Source organism: Eurytemora carolleeae, unplaced genomic scaffold (genome assembly GCF_000591075.1).
Source record: "Eurytemora carolleeae unplaced genomic scaffold, Eaff_2.0 scaffold1064, whole genome shotgun sequence".
Lineage (NCBI taxonomy): Eukaryota > Metazoa > Arthropoda > Copepoda > Calanoida > Temoridae > Eurytemora > Eurytemora carolleeae.
Window position 1 is genome coordinate 16,396 of NW_019396961.1, and position 27,337 is coordinate 43,732.

The following is a 27,337-nucleotide window of genomic DNA, read 5'->3' on the forward strand; positions in this document are numbered from 1 at the left end:
TTTATAGATAAAGTTGATAATATTATTACATATTATAGTCCGTATAGTCCGTATTACGTCACCAGAACTTCTTTTGTATCACGTGACCAGTATACTGCACTGCCATTGGCTGAATTTTTGTATAATTTTGACACTGTTTTATGTCAATTTCTTGAGACAGGAACAACAGAAAGATGTCTTTTATGTATCATTCAACGCCTGATATTCTCAGGTTTCATCCTATACCCCCTTTAATTTTTCCTTTACAGTCCCTTTAAACTAAAATTTACAACATTTACGCAGAAGCTTAATGTTTTGCTGTTAACTTAGTACTTTTTTGTTTTTGTTTATTTACCTTTTCAATCCCTTCACATGGTAGCTGTGTCCTTTGTATTCCCACCATCTAAATTTAGATTTTGTTATTTTCTATCCTGGCAACTGCTTTTTTACACGCTTAAAGGGACTGTAACCATGAAGTCAAGAGACCCTCAAGTTAAAATAAAGAGTGCCAATGTTCGATTCACAACGGTATCCTTAAAAGCTTTGTCTGATCAAGTGTTAAGTAGATACCCATGTTTTGTTTTTGAAAACTGTTGAATTTCTATTTGCGGTTTCTCCACAAAAAAGTGACTTGCATATTTCAGCTTACTTCATTATCAATGGAGAAATTATTAGAACTAAAAAATGACGATATCTTCTACAATTTATGATCAGATTAAGGTTTCAACTTTCAAGAATGCTGTTATGAAAGCACTTTCACCATCAAATTTCTCTTCAATTCTGTATTCATCTTAACAGATACTCGTTTTTTATCTTCTTAAATTCTCAAATCTAGAAACTTAACTCAAATATTATGAAAAATGCTAATATTATTATTAATGCTTTAAAAACCGCAATTCAAAATTCAAAATGGATGATCTAATTATAGTAATTTTATCAAATAAATTCATATCTTAAATACAGTTTAAAAAAAGGTAATTTCTTATGTGCTAAGTTTACGAAGCCTCCTCTCCCACTTGTCTGAAAAATGCGCGACCTTGGAAATCGCGCAAAATAAAATGTTAACTTAATAGTCCCTAAGCCTAATATATTAAACTATCATTTTTCTTATTTACAGGAAGCAGCAACTTCCCAAGGGTGACAACTTCCCAAGTACATCCTAACAGCAGCGCTTGGCCTCTAGCCTGTTCTAGCCACAGCACTCGTTCCCGAATGCAGCCTGTGGCGCAGCAGAGGGCCTAACCTAACCTTTGGGAAGTTGCCGCTTGGGAAATTGCCCATTTGGGAAGTTGCCACTTGGAAAATTGTCCCTTAGCAAGTCGCCCTTTGGAAAACGCCGTTGGGAAAATACCTAACACCGAACAGCACTGTATTATCATTCTAAAATACAACCCATCATTCAGTGGTGTGTACAACATGTACTTGAGGTTTAAATTGAGTTTTGTATTTTTTACAGTCTTTACCTAGTATTTACAAATATGTACGGTACGGTACTGTACCGTACTGTACTGAATTATAATGTACATACCGTGACAAGATCCCAGATTTCCCCGAAAACTTCAACCTTCTTATGCATTAGCACTGTACTGTTCTTCACCCTGAAATATCAAATATCAAATCCATCAATTAAAGGGACTGTAAGCGTAATTTCAAGTGACACTTGATTCAAAGATTGCAATGTCCGATTTACAACGGTACCTTACCAGCTTTGTATAATCAAGAATGAATTAATGATTTTGTTTCTTTAAACTGTTTATTTTCATTTCCGGTTTCTCTGCAAAAGTGACTTGCGCATTTCTTGTTTATAAGAAGCAATGGAGAAACCTCAGAATATATATACTATAGAATAACAGATGGCACCTATATTGGTATGACATTGTGAACATGTATTGGTATGATATTGTGTACATGTAGTACACTGTTCTTGGGGGGATTTGTTTTGTTCAGTTTTATGATTTCTCAGTATAAACAAGCATGAGATATTGTTCAGTGTTAAATTGTAACTCGGATAAGACAAATAAGATAAGATTTCATTCTTTTCCTAAAGATGAAAAGTTAAAAAAACGTGGAGTCACTTCTGAGAAAGGCCAGGTTTGTGGACTCCGGGAAAATTTAGTGTTGTCTGTGCAAAACATTTTGAAAACAAATACGTTTCCGGACGAAAGTTAAGTTATAACGCTGTTCCCAGTCTCCATCNNNNTGGGGGGAGGTCAATTAGCCCCCCCCCCCTCTGTATTTTTTTTACAGAACTAAAAAAGTATTGATCTGAGACTTTTCCTAAATACTCAATTCTATTTGAAACAGTTTTGAAAATACATGTTTGATTAATTGAAGTAAAGATAACAAGATAACAAGAGAAAGTTTGGAAAGTGAATCTTCAAAACCCCCCCCAAGATTACTGAACATCTGGACATTTATGTATTGTACTGCATAACCTCCACAGTCCAACACTTCCCAAACCAAATGCTGCCACATATATATTCTGAGGGAGAAACTCACAGAAACAAATACGTTTCAAGTCAGAAAAACGTCGGTATTTTGATCTGATTTAGGCTTTAATGGTATCATTGTAAATCGGGCATTGCCATCTTTGCATGGAGGGTCACTTGAAATTACACTTACAGTCCCTGAAAACAATCACATGTTCAGTTAAAACATTAAAGATCATGAATAGCTCAATCAAAAGATTGAATAGTTTAATAAATCAATTCAAGAATCAACAAGATTATTCAAACAAAATCTATTTATCAAAATAAAGAATCAATCAATCAATTTTCCTTCCACCTGGCCATAGAGCTGACCGCGAAGGTCATTATCAGATCGTCTTCGTTAGTCTCTGCCAGTACTGGAGTCTCCCCGGGTTTCATGAAGGGAAGACGACCGTTCAGTAAACTTAGCGCAAACCATTGCATAACCGTCTAAACAATAGATAAAAACAATAATCGATTTCTATTTTAAAGTTATTTTGAATAAAAATAAGCATGTTTGTTTTAAGGAAATTGCATTAGGAAATGGAATCTGAGAGAGACCCCAATGTGTACCCCCCCCAGACCGTCGCCAGGTGTGGGAAGCACCATGGTCCCCACCGGACCTTTACACTAGGACACCTTTCAATCCAATAAATGCGCAAGCAAAATAATAGATAAATCTTTTTTTTTCTGAATAAAATTGAGTTTTCTCATTTTCGGGTTCTTTTTAAATTCACTTGTGGATTTATGAGAAAAGAAACGAGATAAAATGGACTGATTTTTTCATCAGAAAAACGACGGTATTCTATCGGGCATGTAACTTTTAGAGTGCCAAAAAGATTAAAACATTCGGGTAACCGAGGGGAGGATGCCAACAACAACAATTTCTCGTCCGAGCCACATTCTTCTCATTTTCTCGTACAAGCCACCTAGAAATCCACGTCCTGCCGATATTATTTCTTTTAAGTGTCTAATCCTCCAAGATAAAAAAATTCGTTCGAGCAAAATAAAATTTTGAATTTTTTAATATGAAAAAAAAATATTTCAGTTGAAGTTTTCAAGTTTAATGTCCTTAAAAATGTTCACCTTTTTTTGCGCATTTTCAGATAGTCCTGGCGTAAAATGTCACAAATAATTCCGAGTTAATAGAACTTCAATCTTTTTTGTTAATTATAGTGAAAACCATCGAATTTTTCCGGGTGGTTCCATGGGGAACATGATAGGCAGAGGTATGCAAAATATTTTGCTAATTATTTTATATCACGAAGGTTAGCTATTACGGAGGCAGAAGTTTGACATCTTCTCATGAGTTTGAAGAATCCAACATGATGTAATCATAGCAATTCTTCAGTCTATCCATATTCTATGCCCTAACGTGGGCAGAATTTAACAAAATAGTTGTCTCTTCGAGAATTGGAAACTTTAAAACACATAATAATCGAAGGACAAGGATTCCGAGGGGACTCGAGCGAGAAAATGAGAAGAATGTGGCTCGGACGAGAAATTGATGTGGCTGGCCTGCCTCCCCTCGGTAACATTTAGACTTATTTTCACATCTTTGTTTTTCGTTCTCTGTTAAATTTAGTTTGCAAAAGTTATCTAATTCTTTTATTTAACCGACAACGTTATTGATGGATAACTTGAAAAAAAAATATTTTTCAAGTTGATAAAGTAATTTAGTAATTAGGCAAGCCGTCCGCTTTTGTTTATTTTTTAAGAGCTTAAAACACTTGATGTTTTTAAAAAGAATATAATATAATTTTAGATTGAAAATCTATTTATTTTTAATCTCCCAAATATTCATTAAATTGAAATTTCTAAGTCTGCGTTTAGACAAAAAAAAACTTATGTTGAAATGGAGGGGGGGGGGGACTTTTTTAGAACCCCCCCCCCCTGAAATAACTAGTTGACTAACCTGCTGTTCTGTTGATATAATTCCTATAGATCCTTCTCTTGTATAATCAAAATCTGAATTACTAAAAACAGAAAATATTTTATCCCATTTTTATACTCTTAAAAACTTTAATTCCAATCTCAGGCTAAAAGTAATCAAATAACTAAGAAAACATCTTTTCATTGTTGAATTACAAAAGAAAAAAAATAAATATGTAAATTGCGAAAATTATGAATAAACCAAATTTTGTTGGGTTAAAAAAATTGAAAATTGAAGCTACTTTTAAACTTCTTAGCCCTCTTGTTATTTAGTATTTGCTACAAAAATACAATATTACAATTGTACATTTTAAGTTTGTTTAGACATAAAATGATTTGTAGCAGAACCAATCAAGCCATAAATGGCTGTCTTTAATCATTGGCCCCAGACTTCTGTGGGGTCGAAATAAGAGTATCATTATAAAATCATTAATTGTTTTCAACATCCCTAGAATTTGAAAATACTCCCTTTAAAGAGACTGTAAGCGTATTTTACAGTGACCCTTCATGCAAAGATGGCAATGCTCGATTCACAACGGTACCCTTAAAAGCTTTGTCTGATCAAGTATGAATTAGATATTAATATTTATCATTTAAAAAACTTTATTTTTTAAAATAAAAGTGACTTGCGCAATTTGACTCCAGGACAACATGTAAGAATTATAAGATTTGAACACTTTTCAAACAAGAAACACGCCTTTAATCTATATCTTTCGCATAGTTCAACAGATAATACCTTCAAAATCGGGCATTGACATCTTTGCATGGAGGGTCGCTTAAAACTAAGCTTACAGTCCCTTTAACAGTATTAAAATATTAGTTTGTTCCTAAAGCATGAGTCGAGGGTGGAAACTACAGTTTTCTGTTCCTCTCGAGACACCAACCGCAGATCAGGCAAACCTAGAAATAGAAAACAAATTTATTTAATTTGGAGTCTTTTTAGAGGGGTGTAAATTTTTCAGTATAGAAATGATTTTTAATTATGGGTAGGGGGGGGGGTGTAATGAAAACTGAGACATCAAACTAAAAGTTTTTTCCCTTCTTTTTGATCTTTATACCCAAATTTTCTTTTTTTTGCCAGTTTAGCAAAAAAAACATACATAACATCTGGGGAAAAATTATTTTCGAAAAGGGGAGGGGGAAAATTGATTATTCGAGAAAATATACATCCCTGGACTTTTTTACTCACAGTTTAGACATTATATTATTTTCTCCAACTGTTCGAAAAGAAGTTATCAATGGTGGGAATAAGCTTACTTTTTATTTTCATTGGTGGATTTCAATTCTTTCAAATTAATTTCTTTTTACTAAATTATTTAATTTCGACAAATCATTAACATTGACTGGAGTCTAAATTGTATCCGATCAGCTCAGCCGTCTTGAAGTTTGTTGGATACAGGATAACAAACAAACAAGCTAAATTAAAAAATTGGACTCTAAAAGGCAAGTTTTGTTCATTTTTTTAAGCTTTATAACCAAATATTTATTCATTTTCTCACAAAATCATTTTTTTTCCATAATTGACATACATTACTTCTGGGGAAAAACTGAATTTTAAAAGAAGGTGGTGGGTAAATGATTTTTTGGGAAAATATGCACACCTGAGACATATCCAATTGATAATAAATTTTTCATCTTCCCATATAAATCCCTTCAAATAGCTATATGATTACCTACTAAAATAGGAATATTATTCCTATTTGCTGTAAAGGGAACAAGAGTATTACAGATTGTTAAGATTTCATCACATTTACTCTCTATACTTTCCTATATAGATAAATAGATATAGATGGTTAGATAGATATTAGATAGATGGTTAGATAGAAAGATAAGATAAGAAAGATAGATGGATAGACGGTTGTAACATGTACTGTTAGTTGGACGCTTTTCTATTGTAAAAAGATAGATATAGACATATACATAGAAATATACTGTGTGATAGCCCGGATGGATTCCAGGCCACAGACTGCATGTTGATGCTCTGCACCCTGAGGGCGGTCTGGGGGTTCCATGTCGGGTTCCCTTTCAGATCTTATAATTATTCTTATTCTTATACAGATACATACTAGTAAATAGATAGCTAACAATAAGATATGTTCACTGTTTAGCCTTTTATTAGAAAAAACCTGTGAAATATTTTCTAACAGACTTGAACTGCTGGAACCAGAAGACTCCTGACTAAGAAAAAATGCTCCATCCTAGAATGAAAGAAAAAATGATTTTTTAATTCTAAATAATTATAAAATATTTCACTCTCCCGGAAGGAGGACCACTCTAATTGGAATGGGAATTATTGTAAAGCCATTCTAAAGTTAACGGAAGTAATTAGAAGATGTTGAAAAAAATAAAATAGTTTAAACTGTCGAAAAGATTGACATACTTTAAATGACGACCAAAAATGTAAAAAAAAAACTGAAAGCTTCATATAACAACCTTCTAAAAAGTTGGTATTAAAAAAATCATGTTTTGGGACTGAACATCAGAACAATAACCAATTCAAGAGACTAACTAAAGACATCATTTTCTTTTGGAATGGCACTCTTCATTTCTACCAAGATATAATAAGTTTAAAAAAAATTCTAAAAATATGTTTATTTATAATGTCCGACCTTAAGACGTTTCTGGAATGTGTAGAGAAGTACATCACTGCTCCATTGGTTTGAACTTACAATCAGAACATGTGACTAAATACGATAATAAATTCATTGGGCGCTAACAAAAAAAACAATATTGTCGTTTTCGTCCCTTCTTTTCATGCAAAACATCGCATAGGATTTCAAATTTCTAGCAATATTAAAAAACAAATCTTTAGTCACTTTTCAAAAAAAGAAAGAATCAAAACGACAGTTATTTCAAAGTTTTACGGTACAACTGTAGAGATAAGTTATGGATTAATTTAATATTTTGTAAATAACCTAGCTTAGGAACCCAGCACTGCCTAGGTAACTCATAGTTACTCCCGCCGTTTACCCGCGCTTGGTCTTAAATTACAATTTTAGCTAAGAACATTCTCATATTTATCCGGAGTTCACTAATGAAAATCGGCCAAGGTGTCAAGATTTATGATCGAACATACAGACAAACAACAAACAGAGATTACAAAATGGGTTGATAGAAGATAAATTAGAAATAATAAATGAATGAAAGAATAATTGGAATACCTGTTCATGAAGTCCGAAAAGTAAGGATAGTTTATCTATATATCCCAAACTAGAAACTGGATCCTGTAGTGGCACTAACCCTGGATAGATTATTAAATACTGATTGATGGAAATAATGTGAATAAATACTGTATTGATAGATAGAGGGTTAAGTAGATTGTAATTTCCTGCGATTTCTGAACTCTCCAAGACATGTGGCCGCAGCGCTCGGCCCCCTAGCCTGTCCTAGCCGCAGCGCTCGGCTCAGAAAGTGTCTTAACCTAACCTAACCCGTGGCCGCAGCGCTCGGCCCAGAAAGTGTCTTAACCCAACCCTAAATAAATAAAAATTTTAATTGAAAATTGTTGAAAAAATGGTCATGTACAAAATTGAGATGATAAAAATAATACCTCTAAAAGATACAACAGCTAGTAGCAGGGCTACAACGGCCAAAACCAGTACCAGGCATCGTTCAAGATATAACAGCAACATCGTTAATTCGTTGTAATTCAAACAATTAATAGAAAAATACCCGTTACGGTTTTAGATAATATCTTCATTCTTCTTAAACATTTAATAAAATGTAAATTAAATATATATTTAAAACTGAATACTTTCAATGGATTTTATATCGCAAAATATAACTTTAATTAATTTCCGATTTTATCATTTTATTGTACAGTTGGCAGCTGATGTGTACTGTGTGTATTCAATGACACTGAAGAGAAAATGTCGTCTTCTCTCAAAATTTCATCCTGCCGTTAGCTAGATATTATATTATTAGGGAATTATAAAAGTGAAAAAGAAAAAAGAGGATAAAGAGAGGGAGGAAATCTATTTATTTTACTAAAAGTCTGTGTTAGATCCACTAGATTCACTAGATCCACTAGATCCACTATAGATCCACTAGATCCACTATAGATCCACTAGATTCACTAGATCCACTAGATCCACTATAGATCCACTAGATCCACTAGATCCACTAGATCCACTAGATCCACTAGATCCACTAGGTCCACTAGATCCACTAGATCCACTAGATCCACTAGATCCACTAGATCCACTAGATCCACTAGATCCACTAGATCCATTTATAGATCCACTAGATCCACTAGACTTTAAAAAATATGGGGTCTCCAAAAAAAGAGGATGAAAACATTTAAGGGAAACGAAAATGAAAAAAGAATATAGTTAAAAAAAATAAAAAAGGGAAAGAGAGAAGAAATCTATTTATTCACCATGCTTAATTCAAAAATGTTTGGTTAGAAATCATTTTCCAAAATTTTGAGAAATGCTATTTATCAACTATCTTGCAGCTAAAGGTAACATTGAGGCAATTTGAAATAAAAGATAGAATTTAGTTGAACCTATACTTTATATATACAGGTTTATAAAATTTGAATTTTGAAAAACCTAAATAATTTTCAAGGTTTATAATATAAGTTTTTTACAGGAATTTTCACCCTTTCTGATATTATTTTCCTACCTTCTATTTGAAATAAAATTTAAGTATTTAATAATTTATTTTTAGTCTTAACTCTTTAGTCTTTAGTTTTTGGTCTTTAATCTTTAGTCTTTTGTCTTTAGTCATTAGTCTTTAGTCTTTAGTCTTTAGTCTTTGGTGTTTAGTCTTTTGTCTTTAGTCTTTAGTCTTTAGTCTTTAGTCTTTAGTCTTTAGTCTTTAGTCTTTAGTCTTTAGTCTTTAGTCTTTAGTCTTTAGTCTTTAGTCTTTAGTCTTTAGTCTTTAGTCTTTAGTCTTTAGTCTTTAGTCTTTAGTCTTTAGTCTTTAGTCTTTAGTCTTTAGTCTTTAGTCTTTAGTCTTTAGTCTTTAGTCTTTAGTCTTTAGTCTTTAGTCTTTAGTCTTTAGTCTTTAGTCTTTAGTCTTTAGTCTTTAGTCTTTAGTCTTTAGTCTTTAGTCTTTTGTTTTTGGTCTTTAGTCTTTAGCGTGCTAAAGGAAGTAATATTTTATTATAGCTTAAAACAATCTGAAATTTGCCGGCAAATTTCTTCTTACTTTTCATCAAATTTTAAAATTCGTGAACATTTTCTTTATTTCATATTCACAGCTGTATAAAGTGTTAAGTATATGTTTCTAAGGCCCACAGGTATTATATACAGGGTTACCCACAAAGGATGAGACTGGAAAGACGACTGAAAACTGTTTAAAATGGGACAAAGGTAAAATCAAGTATTCGGCCTTAGATATAAGAATTTAATGGCTTATATAATGATTTGGAAAAGAAAGGAACAAGTTTACATGGGAATTGTAAATATTAGGAAACAGACCGTTTAAATTCCGTACAATCGTCTCTGAAGTCTCATCCTTAGTGGACAATCCTGTATCTAAAACTTAGTGGATAATCCTGTATCTAAAACATTGTGGATAATCCTGTATCTAAAACTTTGTGGATAATCTTGTATCTAAAACTTAGTGGATAATCCTGTATCTAAAACTTAGTGGATAATCCTGTATCTAAAACTTAGTGGATAATCCTGTATCTAAAGCTTGGTGAATAATCCTGTATCTAAAACTTATTCCTTTCTAATCTCTCTCCAAAATCCGGTTAAAGTTCAAGAAACCTTTCAAAACTTTAGAAATAAATAAGAATGACTGCTGCAATTTATAGCTTCTATGTGAATTCTGTGAAAAGTTTAACAATTTTAAATTTTAAAGAGACTGCTAACCAATTCTTTAAAAAATAGTTATTTTGATGGACGCCAACTGTTGTAAAAGTCATTTTTCAAATTAGATAAAATATAACAAAATTGTAATTAAGAATTTTGAATAACGAAAAGTAGCAGAACTGAATTCTGAAAACAGAAGTTTAGAGAAAGAAGGTTTAATAAAAAAATATTAAAAAGTTAAAGAAATTAGAAAGACGAACATCAAGTGAGCACTGAAAAAAATGAGGAAAAAACACCAAAGTTCGGCCCGAACAAAACAACTATAGGAGTAAGAAGGTAAAAAGAATAATTAAAAAAAAAGATTAAGAAAGCGAAGTAAAAAATATAATTAGGGAAGTAAAAAGTGGAAATAAACAAAAAGGAAAGTAATGAAGGAAGTTAAATTAAAAAAGTAAAACATGCAAATAGAAATTAACAGAAATAGAGAACACAAAAGAACAAGATAAAAGAACGGAAATGAAAAGAGAAAAACAGAATAAGAAAGTAAATAGTAAAAAAGGGACATGAAAAGGGAAAAAAGGAGGAAAATTTCAGGAAAAAGGAGAAGGGTAGTTGACAAGAAAAATAACGCCCAAGAGTTCGAAAAGAAGTGTAAACAAGTTACAATTGTAATAACCTGTCGATGTTATTTTAAGCAACCCAAGAATGTAATGCAAGGAAAGTTAATTGCAGTTGCGTATACTCTGCGTACATATTGAAACCAATTCTTCTGGGCGGAATTTATAAACAAGAATAGATGCCTCAGTGTTCGTTTAGTATCCGAGGAGGTCAAAAGCATTAAATTTTGATAATTTTGATAATTCACATAATAGTTTCCTATAACCATAATATTGCATTGATTATTTATGTGAAAGATCGATCCCATTTCAGGCTTCGACATCCTTCAAGTGTTTACAATACCGCCCAGTTACAGTACACTGCAGTACAAAACATGCGTACACCTCTGAAATAACTTTCCTTGCATTAAATCCTTGAAGCAAACCTTCTTTTGATTTTGAAGAGTTGCACTTGTACTTTCATTGTCTAAGCAAAATTAATGAATGAATCATTCTCGTTTTTCCTAATTGAAAATTGATAACTTTCAATTACAGTTTTTTGTAAGAATTACTTGCGGGGTTATGCAACAAAGACATTAAAGGAAATTTAGATAAATTATATGTTTTAAAACGGACTGTACGTTATTTTTTAATTCCATCTTTCTATACATATATATAAAGTAGTAATCTCTATTTGTCTGTCTGTTTGTATGTCCGATCATAACTATAAAACCACATTACTGATTTACTTCAAATTTTGATTGGGGAACTCGGGAGAACCACGGGAATGTCCTTAGCTTGGTTTTGAGATTCTAAGTTAAGTGGTTCGACTTTTTCGGGAAAAAAGTTAAAATCGTAATTTACGACAAAGTGCGGGTAAACGGCGGGATTAACTATGACTACCCTGGGGCAACGTTTGGATCCGATAAAGGGGCTAAAAGCTACTTTTAAGAATAAAGTGGTGCTGCATAAAAATCTGTGAAGGGAAGTGAAAAATCTGAGAAAACTTCTGTTTAAAGCATGAAAGGTCTGTTTAGATGTGACCCCCCCCCCCCAGGTTACGACCTGAATAGGCCTGCACGGAATTTATCAGAAGCACGCCAAAATGATACAGCTTAAACAAGATAAGAAGTGGAAAAGAGAAAAAAAATTAGCTTTTAATAAACCTTTAATACCCCCNTATTAGCACAACGACTAGAATGTCAAGAAATGTGCGTACAATAATAATATTTTTTGTTTATTTTTATGTTTATGTTATTAATAATTATCATATTGTTTATACCGCCAGTGTCTGCAGTGTCTCTGTCCAACGGTCCATATCATCCTCCTATAACTCTAACAAGGGGACCCAGTCCCTATACCCACCCCCCTCTGTTAAACCCTTGCGACTGACTATAATAAGGAACTCAAGAATAAAGGGCCGAGTGGTGTGTTTTTTTTTATATTTTGTTTTTCCTCCTTCAGCTAGGAACATTAAATCCTAATGTGTACTGCATAATACAATGTTTTGTATAATACAAAATAAACCAAAGAACCAAGTTTTCTTATTCAATGTATTATGTCAAAGTTTTACTGGATTCTATGACAAAGTTTAATGAGATTCTTTAACAATTTTTAATATTTTTAATGATCTAGTTTCCATCAAATCTACATTTCTTGCAGTTCAATCAGAGTTTTCGAAAGGAATAATTTCTTTGGATTTTTCTATAGGTTAAATAAAAAGATAGGATTTCTTTAAACTAAAATATAGCTTATGAGGAAATATATAAAAAGAACGAACAATCTAGCATTTTTTAACGAACGATTTCTAGCTAGAAAAGACCCTGTCCAGTTCTAGCTAGAAAAGATCCTGTCCAGTTCTAGCTAGAAAAGACCCTGTCCAGTTCTAACTAGAAAAAACCTTGTCAAGCTCTAGCTAGAAAAGACCCTGTCCAGTTTTAGCTAGAAAAGACCCTGTCCAGAACGGTGAAATATCGTTTGTACTGATGATTGATAGGATTAACGTACATTCGTACTAACGTTCATTCACTATATATCACACTTAATATGTTCAATCAAAATAAAATTCGTGTGGAAGATTTTTTGACCACGTGGAGAACTATCTTTCTAAATTCTAGCGGAATTTGGCTCATTTAATTAATTAGCTCCATTGAACATATTTAAGTAGGAATGAACAAAAAATGTTCAATTGCACTAATTAGCTCATTGAACATATTCAAGTAGGAATGAACAAAAAATGTGCAATTGCACTAATTAGCTCCATTGAACATATTCTAGTAGGAATGAACAAAAAATGTTCAATTGCACTAATTAGCTAAAAGTGTGGGTCGATACGAAGTTAGTAATAATGATCATATTTTAGTGCTATGAACAAAAATTTTTCAATCAAACTTAAATCAAAAATTTCATCATTTTGCACATTTACCCGAATTAGTACAAATATTTTAGTGCAAATGAACAAAAAATGTTCAATCGAACTAAAATAAAAATTTTCACCATTTTTCCCATAAATTATAATTAACACATTTGATCTTCTTTTAGAAACAAATGAGCAAAAAAATGTTCAATCAAACTAAAATTTGAAATTTCACCATTCTGCACATTTTCCCTAATTAGTACAAATAAACATATTTTAGCGCAAATGAAAAAAATGTTCAATTGAACTAAAATAAAAACTGACAGACAGTTTTCCGAGAGGAAACCAAACTTTTTTAAGCAGAAACCATTTTAAAAGAAATGTAGATTCAAATAAAAACTTTTATTTCAGAGTTGTTTAATTTTTTTAAAGTTGTCTTATAAAGAAAAATTTCTCAGGGCACTTCGTTTCCCTCTTTCTAAAGAAGCTTATCTTGACTTTTTACTGAAATTCTATCTCCTTTTTCTTCTGTTTATAAATATATTAAATCCAGTGGCGTAAATAAAGGGGGTTATTGGGGTTACATACCCCCCCCCCCTAGAATCTTGGGGACACAAACATCCCCGTTTAGTAACTTGATCTCCATTCTCCATGTCCATGATTACCATTAAAAGGAAAAATGTAAAAAAAATTACATAAAAAAAATTTACCCCACCCTACAGAATCCTTATTTACGCCCCTGATTAAATCCATTAAAAATATCTTATACAGGGCTACCCACAAAAGATGAGACTGTAATGACGACCCAAAAATCAAAAACCAACAAAAAAGTAAGTTTCAAGATTCAAGGAAATAAACACTGTCAGAAACAAGTTTGCAAAAATTACTAGTCGTGTCTGAAGTCACATCCTTTGTATATAACCTGTATGTTTATTTCATATTTTTTATATTTTGACTACATTATTTAGCATGAAAAAATTACCAAAAATATAGATAATGAAGAAAAAATAAGTTATATCTATTCACTCCTGTATGCCGAGTCCATTAGCGCCTGATCCAATCAGGGTTCAGCCATGTGTTTGGTGTCTATTCTGAACCAATAGAAATAGTATGGCGGTAACATATATCTTTCTTTCTATCTCATTATCCAATTAGAGACATGAATCCTTCAATCGGCGCTATCAGTAAATGGAAATATTTACTTCTACTAAAACTATAGCGTATTATTCTAATCACCTGGTTTATCCAGTAGATTTATCCAGTAGATTTATCCAGTAGATTTATCCAGTAGATTTATCCAGTAGATTTATCCAGTAGATTTATCCAGTAGATTTATCCAGTAGAATTTAGAAATACTCATCAAAAGCTTTAATATTTTGGGATTCATCCCAGTTAAGCAATCAACATCTGAAACTACTGGTCTCGGTAATTCCAAAATGTGGTCTAACATTTTTGCCTTTTGGACCTTCAGAATTGACGGAGTTATCGAGAATTTTATTCGAGAACAAAAAATTGTTTAAATGTTTGATATCTCCGTCAATTTTAAAGATATAAAGAATGCAGACCACATTTTGAAGAGTTCAAATTAAGACATACAATCCTTTCATCAAATATCGGAAATCAAAGACGATTGTCAAGTTGCCTCTCAATTCCCAAAGTGATCGATTGATTGATCGATTGATTGATTGATCGATCGATACAGAGGATTATTTTTAAAAATATCTTGGATGTATATTCTATTGGCATTTATTCTTTTTCCTATATTCAATGTTCTCGTCAACTGTAAACATGTTTCTTTCTTTGCCAAATCATTAAGTAAACCATTTAAATACATATATTTATGGCAGAAGAAATCAGTTAAACTTTAGATCGATGTAATTCAAGAGTTTTGCATGTACAATTCACACCAGTATCATTTACATTTTTGCATTTTTGTCTGTTAGAAAATGATTGAAAAATATTATTTTTCTCGAAGTATTCATTATAAATGACTTGCGAATTTATGCTTCTCAGACAATGATGTAAATTGGCAGAATTCAACACACTATAAGATAGAAAAAGACAATATCTTTCTATTTAAAACCTTATTTACTGTGGGTCTCCCTGTACATCTGCAGTATATGTATGATGTTGAATTAAATATATCTCATGAAAGGTGAAAAGATCAGTTGTTTAAAAGGAGAAGTTAAATCCATGAATAGAAGGTTGATAACAACAAGGTTGTATAGATAGATAGATAGATAGATAGATAGATAGATAGATAGATAGATAGATAGATAGATAGATAGATAGATAGATAGATAGATAGATAGATAGATAGATAGATAGATAGATAGATAGATAGATAGATAGAGTTTAAAGATTTTTTTTCGGTTTCACTTGTAACTTTTTCGTCTCTTTTTTCTTAGAATATGTGTGGAGAAAATTAAGATCAAAGTTTTGGAGTTTAGAAAAAAAAACCTAAAATGTTATCAACAAAAATTATGTTTTTCGAAATATTATTATTTGTCTAAGTCAATATTATATTATCAATGTAATTATAAGGATACAACTGATTTTATAGATTAGAAATGTAAAGAAAATTACGAAAAAACTTTTAGAGAATACAAATGAGTGATACTATAACAATGATAACCAGAAAACTGTAGAATAGGAAGACTACATTAAACAATACGTTAGTCCTCTGTTTAGTTTAGGTTATTTTGGTGAACAATTGTAGCAAATACCTACTCCATAACAATTTACTCAAGACGTATCTATCCAGGTCTACTCGTTACAAAGATCAACCATGACCAACTCTTCGATTCTTAATGCCACAAAGGCACTATCTCAACCAGGCTTAACTTTCCGGGTCTTAAGGATACACAGTCCAAAAGTCAACCAGGATTAATCCCTAGTTATGAAGGACGCACAGTCCAATGAAATTGCTACACAGGCACTATCTCTACCAGGCTTAACTCCCCGGTTCTAAAAGACACACAGTCCAATGAAATCTTATTATGTCTAAGTTTAAAACAATCATTTATGACGTACAACGTACTGCAAGTTTACAGAATATCATGTTTGCTCTCCTTTTTTGACTATANGGAAGGATTGGGAGTGGATTGGGAGGGATTGGGAGTGGATGGGGAGAGATGGAATGATTTAAGTAAATGGGAGAGAGGCGGAAGAGTTAGTAATGGATTGGTGAGAGATGGAAGGTTAAATAGCTGAATTAAAAAAATAATGATTACATTTTAATTACAGAACAAAATAAATAAAAATGTGATGATAAACTGAAACAGCTTTAAAAGGTAAATACTATTAACATGCAACCCATTCGAATAATCTTCAACATGAGATTTCGACAAATCAAATAATTCAAATTGTTGATATTTATTTTCAAAATTTTATATATTGAGTTTATTTTCTCTGAGTTTTGATATGAACCTTGAGATATCTCCAACCACCTACCTAAACCCTTATCATATGACCCTATATGTATACACAGCTACATATAGATACGCCCTAATATCAAACAAGAATAACAGAATATTACCGCTTTCATACCAAAGATATGTCATGATTAACATGAGAATTAAGTTACGTATTTTTTAAGCGTACCCTAAAGGGACTGTAAGCGTAATTTCAAATGATCCTATTTATGCAACGATAGCAATGCCCGATAAACGGCAGTACCCTTGAAGGCTTTACCTGATCAAGTATAAATTAGATATGCATCTTTTTGTTCCTTTAAACTGTTTATTTTCATTTGCGGTTTTTCTACGATTGTGAATTGTGCATTTCTTGCTTACAAGAAGCAATATGAAAACTCACAGAAATAAATACAAAGAGTATTTCCGTTGTAAATCGGGCATTGCCATCTTTGCATTGAGGGTCACTTGAAATTACGCTTACAGTCCCTTTAATACCCAGATAAAATGGGAACTCCTGTACAGTGTAAATAGATATTGAATATCTTGTACATTGTACACTGATGTACAGAATTAATATTTTTGTAATAATTTTCATATTATTTTGGCCGCTTTTGTTTGCAGGATTTTGTAAAAAAGGTGTAAAAACGCAAAAACATTTCGATTAATAGATGAAAAATATGTTATCTGTTATACATACTTTGCTTGTCTATTTGTTTGTCTGTTTGGATCCAATAAACGTCAAACCGGCTGAACAGATCGGGCCCAAATGTTTTTTGGGACCTCTCGTGACCCTATGGAAGGTTTATGGATAATCGAATTTTCAAAAATTTGCCTTAAACAAAATTCGATTTTTAAAAATTTGAAAATCCGCGATTTTTTTTTTTATAAAATCCACAACATTCTTTTTTTTTACACTGTATACAAAGAGAACATGTTTACAATTAAAATAGAAGGTGGGCGCGAAGCGCCCTAAAAGCCTTGTTCTCTTTAAGACAAAAAGTTTTTAACGTTTAAATACAACATTAGAAACCTGAATTTACAATTAGTAATACATCTGGAGATACTGAAGTTGTCTTTTAACAGAAACTTTGCAACAATTTTGACTATTCATGAAATTCAAATCCTTAAATTTTTATTTACTCTTTAGTTTAATTAAGTTTGAAGTTCTAAGTTGTAGAATTGTTTCCCCATTTATCCTGTGAATACATAGTAATTGCAAACTCTAAATTGTAGAATTATGATTTTTCGGCACTTCTCGTCTACCTTATATCTATATATATAAAGTTGTAATCTATGTTTGTCTGTTTGTATGTCCGATCATAAATAGCTCATGAATCCCTTGACCGATTTGCCTCAAATTTTGATTGGGGAACTCGGAATAACCACGGAAATATTCTTTGTTCTGTTTTGAGATTCTAAGTTAAGTGGGTCTACTTTTAAAGGGAATAAATCGTAATTTACGACTAAGCGCGGGTAAACGGCGGGTGTAACTAACGGCATTGACAACGCTGGGTTCTCAAGCTAGTAAATCCATTAATTGTTTTACAAGAGAATATCAGCTGATGGCAAATCAAGAGAATATCAGTTTTTTTAAACATTTGGAATTATCATGAACGGTTTACAACTATACCCCTCCAATGTTTTCTGAAAATCTGTCCTGATGAATATACAGTTTTTCATTCTTCTTCTTCTTCTTCTTCTTCTTCTTCTTCTTCTTCCCCTTCTTAACTTAATTAGTTTGATATACAGTGAGACCCAAAAACTGTGGAATAGGGAGACCACTGTTAAACTCAAGTTATGATTCAGCCAATTAAACATTAAACATGAATTCTCTTATTAAATTCCCCTTGAAATCCGTAAAAATGGTGACCAAGTCCTAATAATTTCTCAGGAATTTCCGGAGAAGCATTCAGGAGAATTTCTCAGGAATTTATCAGGGTGAAATTCCGGAGAAATACCCAGAAATTTCTCGAAAATAATTTTATTATTTAATTCCCCTAAAAATCCGTAAACTTGGTGACCAAGTACTAAAATTTCTCAAGAATTTCCGAAGAAGTAATCAGGAGAAATTCTCAGGATTTTCTTGGGGTGAAATTCCGGAGAAATTCCAAGGAATCTCATGGAACTAATTCTCTTAATAAATTCCCCTAAAAATCCGTAAACATGGTGACCAAGTCCTAAGAATTTTTCAAGAAATTCCGGAGAATTATTCCGAAGAATTTTTGAGGAATTTTGTGGGGAAAAATTCCAAAGAATTCCTCAGGAAATTCTCGAAACTGAGTCTCAAAACTGTGATTCCACAAAAATCTCTCATCTTGGGGACCAATTGTGGGGAATTTCTCGAGAATTTCCTAGGAATCAGTTACAGGAAATGATTCTCGAGAAATTTCCTGAAAAATTCCTCAAAGAAAGTCACCACCGCTGGAGAATCTGGGGAAATTCCTCACTTTTGTTACTTGGGTTAAATTATAAGTGTCCACAGTGGATATCGAGACTAAGCTATCAAGATTTTCAGTATCCAACACAAAAGTTCCCAGCTCTGGCATCGAAACTTTTGAGTTTGTTTTTCAATTTGATTCTCAATTATTTTATTTTTATAATATCTTTTTTAATTTCAGATATCTGGACTTTTAGCGTTGTCGAGACCTTGGAAAGTACAAACCTGTACGGAGCAACTGTACAGTACAGCGTGGTTCACTACGAAAGACGACACAGCACAGTACACCAGTACATTACGGAAAGCAGTACAATACGGAAAACAGTACAATACGGGAGCCGGTACAGTTCAATAGTACCGTAATTGAGCCGGTACAGTTCAATAGAATAACATGGTTCTAAAGAAGTTTGTTGAGAACAGATGGGGTCACTCCTCAGACACAAGGTAGGTCATATCAAAGGGACTGTACGCGTATTTTCAAGTGATACCCTCCGGGCAAAGAAGATGGCAATCGGCAATATCCCATTCACAAGGACAATCTTGAAACCTTTATATGATCGATATTGTGGAAACTATTTAATTCAGAAAATTCCCATATGTTTCCTAAAGTTTAAATGTGCAACTCACTTTTTTGCTTTAGAGTTTAACCACAATTGAAAGTAATCAGTTTTCAAAATTATAAACATTGATATCATAGTTCATACTTCATCAGACAACGCTTTTAATTACGAGAATCGGGCATTGCCATCTTGGTCACTTAAAATCATGTTTACAATATCTTTAAACAATAATAGATTTTATTTTAATTTAAATTCTTTCATCTTCTTTTGTGTAGATCTATTAGTAATTAAAAGTTAAGAAATCCTACTTTATATATACTTTATAGTCAAGTTTATTTATCTAGCGGATTTATGAACTCGCTAAATAATTCTATTAATTTAGCATTAAGTTGAGATATACACAGTTTACATTATATAAAATAATAAAAACTTGAGACTTGAGATGTTTATTTTCTGTTTAAATATAGATTATTCAGTTTTTATTCATATCTTAAGAAAATTATAACTTATTTCGTTCTACTTCTAAATTGTAGATATAGCTCTTACAAACGACATAGAATTTTATTTGGAAATGCATAATACATACACTCATTTAAGCATACCTATCAGAGTCGTGTATAGAGGGGTGGGGGCTATGGGGGTTCAGCCTCCCCCCCATGGATCAGTGAAATATATGGTTTTAGAGGGATATTCAGGCCCCAAAGGTGTAAAGAAAAATTAAGCCCCCCCCCGAAAAATTTCTGAATACGCCCCTGAACTACATACATACATTTATTACATACATACATACCTTCATATAGTAATCTAATTTTATCCAATATATTATTATAATTAGTAATATTATTGTGCACCGGTTATTTTCTGTCAAAAAGGGGGAATGTACATTTATTAATACAGTTATCATTACACTTAAAACACATAAGAAAATATAGGTATAGGTATCCAAACTGTTGAGTTCCGAAAGTTGTTTTTGTTTTATTAGATAGAATTGTTATCAAAGTTTAAATTATTAAACTGTTGATTGGATCCTTTATGAGTGTTCTCCACTCTTGTATCTGAGTGTAGAGGATGGTTGGATGAGTGCTCGAGGTTGGTATAGAGTCTATAGAGGCTACCAGTCCTCACACAACCATACTTGTGCGTACACTCTCCAGTTCCAGTCCATCAGCTGATTCTACTGTTCGCGGATTTATCATTTTTCGCTGTAATCAAGTTCCCGCCAAATTTCAAGTAACCGCCATTTTTAGCTAGAGCCAAACCAGTTGTTAGTGACCTGAAGTTTAAAGAAAACATTAGTGTCCAAACCGGTTTTAATTCTGTTAAACTCAATACAACTTTAAATAATTATGAAGAGTGAATGGTTTCCCGAAAAACAAGAAAACTGAATGAAAAGGTAGGAAGTAAAAGTAATAAATACATGGTCTGTATAAGAAGCATTTTTAAGGCTTCTTTATAGTTTATACGCAAATATCTTTATCATTATCAAACCTCAAGTTCTGCTTTCTAAAATAAATTTAGCATATCCTCATTATTTATGCAATGTATTTTGCACACATCGGAGACTGGTTTTACAAGGTGCAAAACACACTACAAACTTATTTCTAAAAAGTAGTACTGGCTGGCATAAAAAAAATCTTATTTTTTTTTCATGAAGGGTAAAAAAATTGAAAAAAAAGAATTTTAAACAATATAAAAAAATTCTAATATTTTGTAAACTCTCTCTATATGGCTGAATAACAAAGTGTTGAAATTACTGAAGTTTGAATAGTAGAGATTCAACAGCGCTCTATTGGATAGATAGATATATTCTCTTAGACACCTTTTCATACTTTAGCAAAACACCTTTAAGGAACAGTAAGCGTAATTTTAAGTGATCCTTCATGCAAAGATGGCAATGACCTACTTAAAACGGTACCCATAAGAGCTTTGTCTGATCAAGAATATCCATGTTTTTGTTTCTTTAAACTGTTTATATTCATTTGCGGTTTCTTTGTGAAAATGTCTTGTGCATTTCTACGTTTATCACGTTTCGAGTTAAAAAAAACGACAGTGTTCTCCACATTTTTGAGCAGATTAAGGTTTCAAGGGTATCATTGTAAATCGGTTATTGCCATTTTTGCATGGAGGGTTACTTGAAATTTAAAGAATTTTTTGTCTATTTCAAAATACACACAATTTAAAGCAATTTTCGGAATTAATAAAAAAAAAACAAAGTCTATCTAAACTCTCTGCAAAGATATTACTGAAGTCCAGAATTATTAATAGTATATTGCGCTTAGACTTTACGATAATCTTTTTTGCAGGAAAATATGGAAAAAATTTTATATACTAGCTTGAGAACCCAGCGTTGCCCAGGGTTCTCATAGTTACTACCGCCGTGTACCCGCGCTTGGTTGTAAATTACGATTTTAACTATTTTCTCCTATTAAAGTGGACGTCTTGGCACTCAGCTATAGATGTTTCCAGAACACGGCCGTCATCAATATAGGCCACTCACTATAAAATCTCAAAACCAAGCTAAAAACATTCCTGTGGTTCTCCCGAGTTTTAGATGTTAGCGAACGTGACTCGACCAGTTTACCTGTATTCCCCTGTATTCCCCTGTATTCCCCTGTATTCCCCTGTATTCCCCTGTATTCCCCTGTATTATTCCTCTATTCCCCTGTATTACTCCATGTAATCCAACTCCTGTATTACTCCTGTATTCCTACTATATTCTCCGGTATTCCCCGGTATTTCCCTGAATTTTTCCTGTATTCCCCGGTATCCTCCTGTATTCCCCTCTATTCCCCTGTATTCCCCTGTATTCCCCGGTATTCCCCTGTATTCCCCGGTATTTCCCTGTTTTCCTCGGTATTCCCCTGTGTTCCCCGGTATTTCCCGGTATTCTCCTGTATTCCTCTATTCCCCTGTATTACTCCATGCATTCCAACTCCTTATTTCCTTCTGTATTCCCCTGTATTCCCCTGTATTTCTTTTGCATTCCTCCTGTATTCCCCTGTTTTCACCTGTAATTCTCCTGTATTTCTCCTGTTTTCCCCTTTATTATTCTTGTATTCCCCTGTATTCCTCCTGTATTCCCTGTATTATTCCTTAATTCCCCTGTATTCCCCTGTATTCCTCCTGTATTCCTCCTGTATTCCTCCTGTATTCCTCCTGTGCTCCTCCTGTATTCCTCCTGTATTAATCCATTTATTTCAACTCCTGCATTACTCCTGTATTACTTCTTGTATTCCAACTCCTGTGAGAAAACGAAAAGTTTAAGAATAAAGAAGATGAAGGCTGAAGAGAACTAGAATTGAGAACTAATTAGTTTTTAGAAGCCCAAACTTTTAATTGACTTAGCAACTCATCCTCAAACCATAATCTTAAACCTTACAACCAAAAATTCCGGTGTTAGGTATTTTCCAGAGGGCGCTTCCCAAGATACAATTTCCCAAGTGGCAACTTCCCAAATGTGACAATTTCCAAAGCGGCAACTTCAAAAGGTAGGCTTCTGACTTCTGAGGCGTCGCAGGATGCAACGGGGACCGAGCGCTACGGCTAGGATGGGATAGGGGAAGAGTGCTAGGGCTAGGATGGGATAGGGGAAGATCGCTACGGCTAGGATGGGATAGGGGGAAGAGTGCTAGGGCTAGGATGGGATAGGGGAAGAGCGCTACGGCTAGGATGGGATAGGGGAAGAGTGCTAGGGCTAGGATGGGATAGGGGAAGATCGCTACGGCTAGGATGGGATAGGGGAAGATCGCTACGGCTAGGATGGGATAGGGGAAGAGTGCTAGGGCTAGGATGGGATAGGGGAAGAGCGCTACGGCTAGGATGGGATAGGGGAAGATCGCTCCGGCTAGGATGGGATAGGGGAAGAGCGCTACAGTAGAACGCTAGACTTGGGAAGTTGTCGCTTGAAAAATTGCACGTTTAGGAAGTTGCCACAAGGGGAAAATACCTTTGTAAAAGTACCTAACATCAAAGTTCTTTACAACATATCCAAGTTTTTAAACATACAACATAAATTTGTAACCTTACAGCTAAAATCAGAAACTCAACAACTCAAAAGAATTGAGTTTTTGCCACAAACTCAGATTTGTTCATCCCTATATCTTTGCAATCCGATGTCGGAGACCTTTAGTATTTTAAAATATGAATTCTGTTAATTAAAATAGTCTAAGTTTAAAATATCAAAGGTTAACACCATCAGGTTGCAAAGATACAGAATTTTTAACATTTGAGTTTGTGGCAAAAACTCAGTTCTTGTCAAGCCATACACACTTACAACCAACACTTAAACTTTGCCACCAAAATTATAAACTAAAGAGTCTCAAATTTTATAGTTAAAACTTTTAAAACTTATAAACATAAATCTTAAACTTTACAACCAAAAGTTTAATCCTTACAATCAGAAGTTTAATCCTTACAACCAATATGTCGAACCTTAATTTTAAACCTTTTAACAACCTTAATATGTAAAAGATACTGTATTTGAAATTATTTTTTTGCTTGGCCGTTTTCTAGTTTTTATACCATAAAAGTTTAAACGGCTGAACCAATCAGTCACAATTAAAATAATTTAGATTTTTTTCTGCAACATATTGAAAATGCCGCCAAAAAACGGGGAAATCTGTGAAACTTTTAGTTTTCATGATAAGCAATAATTCAAAACTAAAATCATTTTACTACTGTATAACTATACTGTATATATCTATATACTACTGTATTACTACTGTATACTTTATGCTGTTTACCTTTTATACTACTGTATAACTACTGTATACTTTATATACTACTGTATAACTACTGTATACTCTATATACTATTGTATAACTACTGTATACTCTATATGCTACTGTATAACTACGGTATACTACTGTATAACTACTGTATACTCTATATACTACTGTATAACTTCTGTATACTCTATATACTACTGTATAACTACTGTATACTCTATATACAACTGTATAACCACTGTATACTCTATATACTACTGTATAACTACTGTATACTCTATATAGTACTGTATAACTACTGTATACTCTATATACTACTGTATAACTTCTGTATACTCTATATATTACTGTATAACTACTGTATACTCTATATACTATTGTATAACTTCTGTATACTCTATATACTACTGTATAACTACTGTATACTATATATAATACTGTATAACTACTGTATACTCTATATATTAATGTATAACTACTGTATACTCTATATACTACTGTATAACTTCTGTATACTCTATATACTACAGTATAACTACTGTATACCTACTGTATACTCTATATATTACTGTATAACTACATGGTATGACCCTCCTGGGAGAAATAAGAAATAAATGTTCTGAAAACATTGATAAACAACTCTTCACACACTCGAGTATACACAATTCACCACACAAAGTCAACTATTTACAAATATCACAGTATTTCTTTTATTCTGACAGAAGAGTTAAAGAAAATTTGCCAACCTGTGAAATAAAGATCATTTTGCAACCGTTGTCTATTTACAAATAAATAAACCTCTACTTTATCACTTTATCACTTTATCACTTTATCACTTTATCACTTTATCACTTTATCACTTTATCACTTTATCACTGTGGATACTTTTGATTTCTGCTTAATCCGCTCCATTTCCCTCTTTTTGGATATCCCTTCTGGATTCTGACCAATAAGAACTCTCTCATAAAATAGCGCGCCAAATTTAAAATTTCCCGCCTTCTGAATTCTAATTGGCTGTTCGGGATTCTCCACATACCATTCTGATTGGTTGAATTTCAGAAACTTTCCTGGATACAAACTAAAGATTAAAATAATCTTAAGATTAAGAAAAAGAGGAGATCAAGCATTGATCTCGATATCCACAATTCTAAAGTGTTTAGCTCTGTAAGCTTAATTCTTGGTTTTTGACTTTTACCTATATATCCTTATTGCTCGATATAGGTAGCAGGATATCAAAAAAAGGGTTTGTTGAAGCCAGAACCTCATTTTTTGAAATTGTTTTTATATCTACTCAAAATTGAAAACGCCAAAGATTTTCAACTTTAAAGCAAAGATTAAAATCTGTTCTTTTTCAGGTATTTCTGAAAATTAAATAAATACCCTTGAACACTTGAGATATCTATCCGGAAACTGAAAGTCCTTATTTGCTTTATTTATCGTTAAACTCTGAAGACATTGATTGCTTGAAATATTTATCCTTAAACTCTGAAGACATTGATTGCTTAAAATATTTATCGTTAAACTCTAAAGTACTTTATTTTTAAAATATCATTCCATAAACTCTAAAATCCTAGATCTCTGAAACATCTTTCCTTAAACTTGATTGTTAATGTTTTCCTTAACTCAAAATTCCTTGATTTTTATCCTTGAAATCTAAAGTCCTTGAATATTCATCCTGTAACCTACAATCCTTGAATTGGACTTGACTAGTCTAGTCTAGCCTAGAGACGAAGAAAATGTTAAGGAAGAAGATGAAGAAATCAAGGTCATCCTTCTCATATACTGTGATATACCTTCATAGATAGATAGATAGATAGACTGATACATAGATAATGGATAGATAGATAATATATAGATAGATAGATAGATGCAAAGATAGATAGATATTTTAATCGTTAATCAACTCATTACTACGAGTAAATGCTAGTTGTTGTGAGTATGGCATTAAAACGTATTCATTTAGAAGGACCATGCAATTATCTATGGACTTGGACTGAACTCCCCCCCGTCCTCCCGGAATCGTAAGGTAGTTGGCTTGAATACATATCCTTACAGATTTAGTAGAAGTAAATATTTTAATTTACTGATAGCGCCGATTGAAGGATTCATAACTCTTATTGGATAATGAGATAGATAGAAAGATAGATGTTACCGCCATACAATTTCTATTGGTTCAGAATAGAAAACAAACACATGACTGAACCCTGATTGGATCAGGCGCTAATGGACTCGGCATACAGGAGTGATATAATGACTTAACCACTAAGCACTGTTGTTTCAGGATTTCTAGCGAACAAACTTCTGGTTTAATATTTTCACCTTACAAAGGTCATTCTTAATTCTTGTAGGCCTCATTTGTTTTAGAATAAAGGGTGATTCCAGGGCCCAATTTGGTGGTTGAAAGATGATTCCTAGGCCGCATTTGTTAAATAGAAGGTGATTAATGGGCCTGGGCCCCATTGGTTAAACGAAAGGTAATTCTTCGGTCCAATCTGTAAATTGAAAGGTGACTCCTGGCCCCTGGGCCCCATTGATTAAAGGAAAGGTAATTCTTGGGTCCAATTGAAAGGTGACTCCCGGGCCCAGTTTGTTATATATTTGAAATGTGATTCCTGTGCAGTGTGCCATACTAAAAGGTGATTCCTGGGTCCAATTGACGAAACTTATAATAAAATTGTTTATGATACTAAACCCAGTTTTGTCATCATCATTGTTCATTTTTCATAACACAACTTTATTTTATGCATGAAAATGTTTGTATAAATTTGACACAGCTTTATATCAATTACTCGAGACAAGAACATCAGATATGGGTTTCGATCACTCCTAAAGTGCTTAGGTTTCAGCCTATACCCTCTCTCATTTTCCTGTACAGTCCCCTTAAAGTATCATCCTTTGTTGATAACCTTGTGTATTATTTATATTGAATTTTTATCAAAAGAAACCCTTTTACAAAATTAATGATTTCTCCCTTTTAAAAACAATCAATCTATGTTGTTTCAATATTTTCGGTAATGGACCCTCAATAATGCAGTGTAATAAATTCACACATAAACTTCAATAAATTATATTTCTTTCAAATACTACAGCATTTAAGGGGG

General features: G+C 32.8%; 2 protein-coding genes across 2 annotated transcripts in view; one reads left to right on the forward strand and one right to left on the reverse strand.

Annotated features, from left to right (window-relative positions):
- Positions 1-1,492: 1,492 nt before the first annotated feature.
- LOC111710528 (uncharacterized) lies at positions 1,493-8,160 on the reverse strand. The gene is made up of 9 exons (XM_023484630.1): positions 7,930-8,160; positions 7,541-7,620; positions 6,989-7,063; positions 6,506-6,577; positions 6,053-6,146; positions 5,207-5,279; positions 4,363-4,423; positions 2,764-2,897; positions 1,493-1,577 (listed from the first exon to the last, which is right to left on the reverse strand). Exons 1-9 carry the CDS (start codon positions 8,009-8,011, stop codon positions 1,493-1,495), a joined length of 756 nt encoding a protein of 251 aa, XP_023340398.1. The 5' UTR covers positions 8,012-8,160.
- Positions 8,161-16,351: 8,191 nt separating this feature from the next.
- LOC111710535 (ecotropic viral integration site 5 ortholog) overlaps positions 16,352-27,337 on the forward strand; it is a gene marked incomplete in the record, with an annotated part of 47,483 nt that continues 36,497 nt past the window's right edge. The window contains 2 exon segments of the mRNA XM_023484640.1: positions 16,352-16,389; positions 19,131-19,393. Of these exon segments, the coding sequence (XP_023340408.1) occupies positions 19,341-19,393 (53 nt within the window).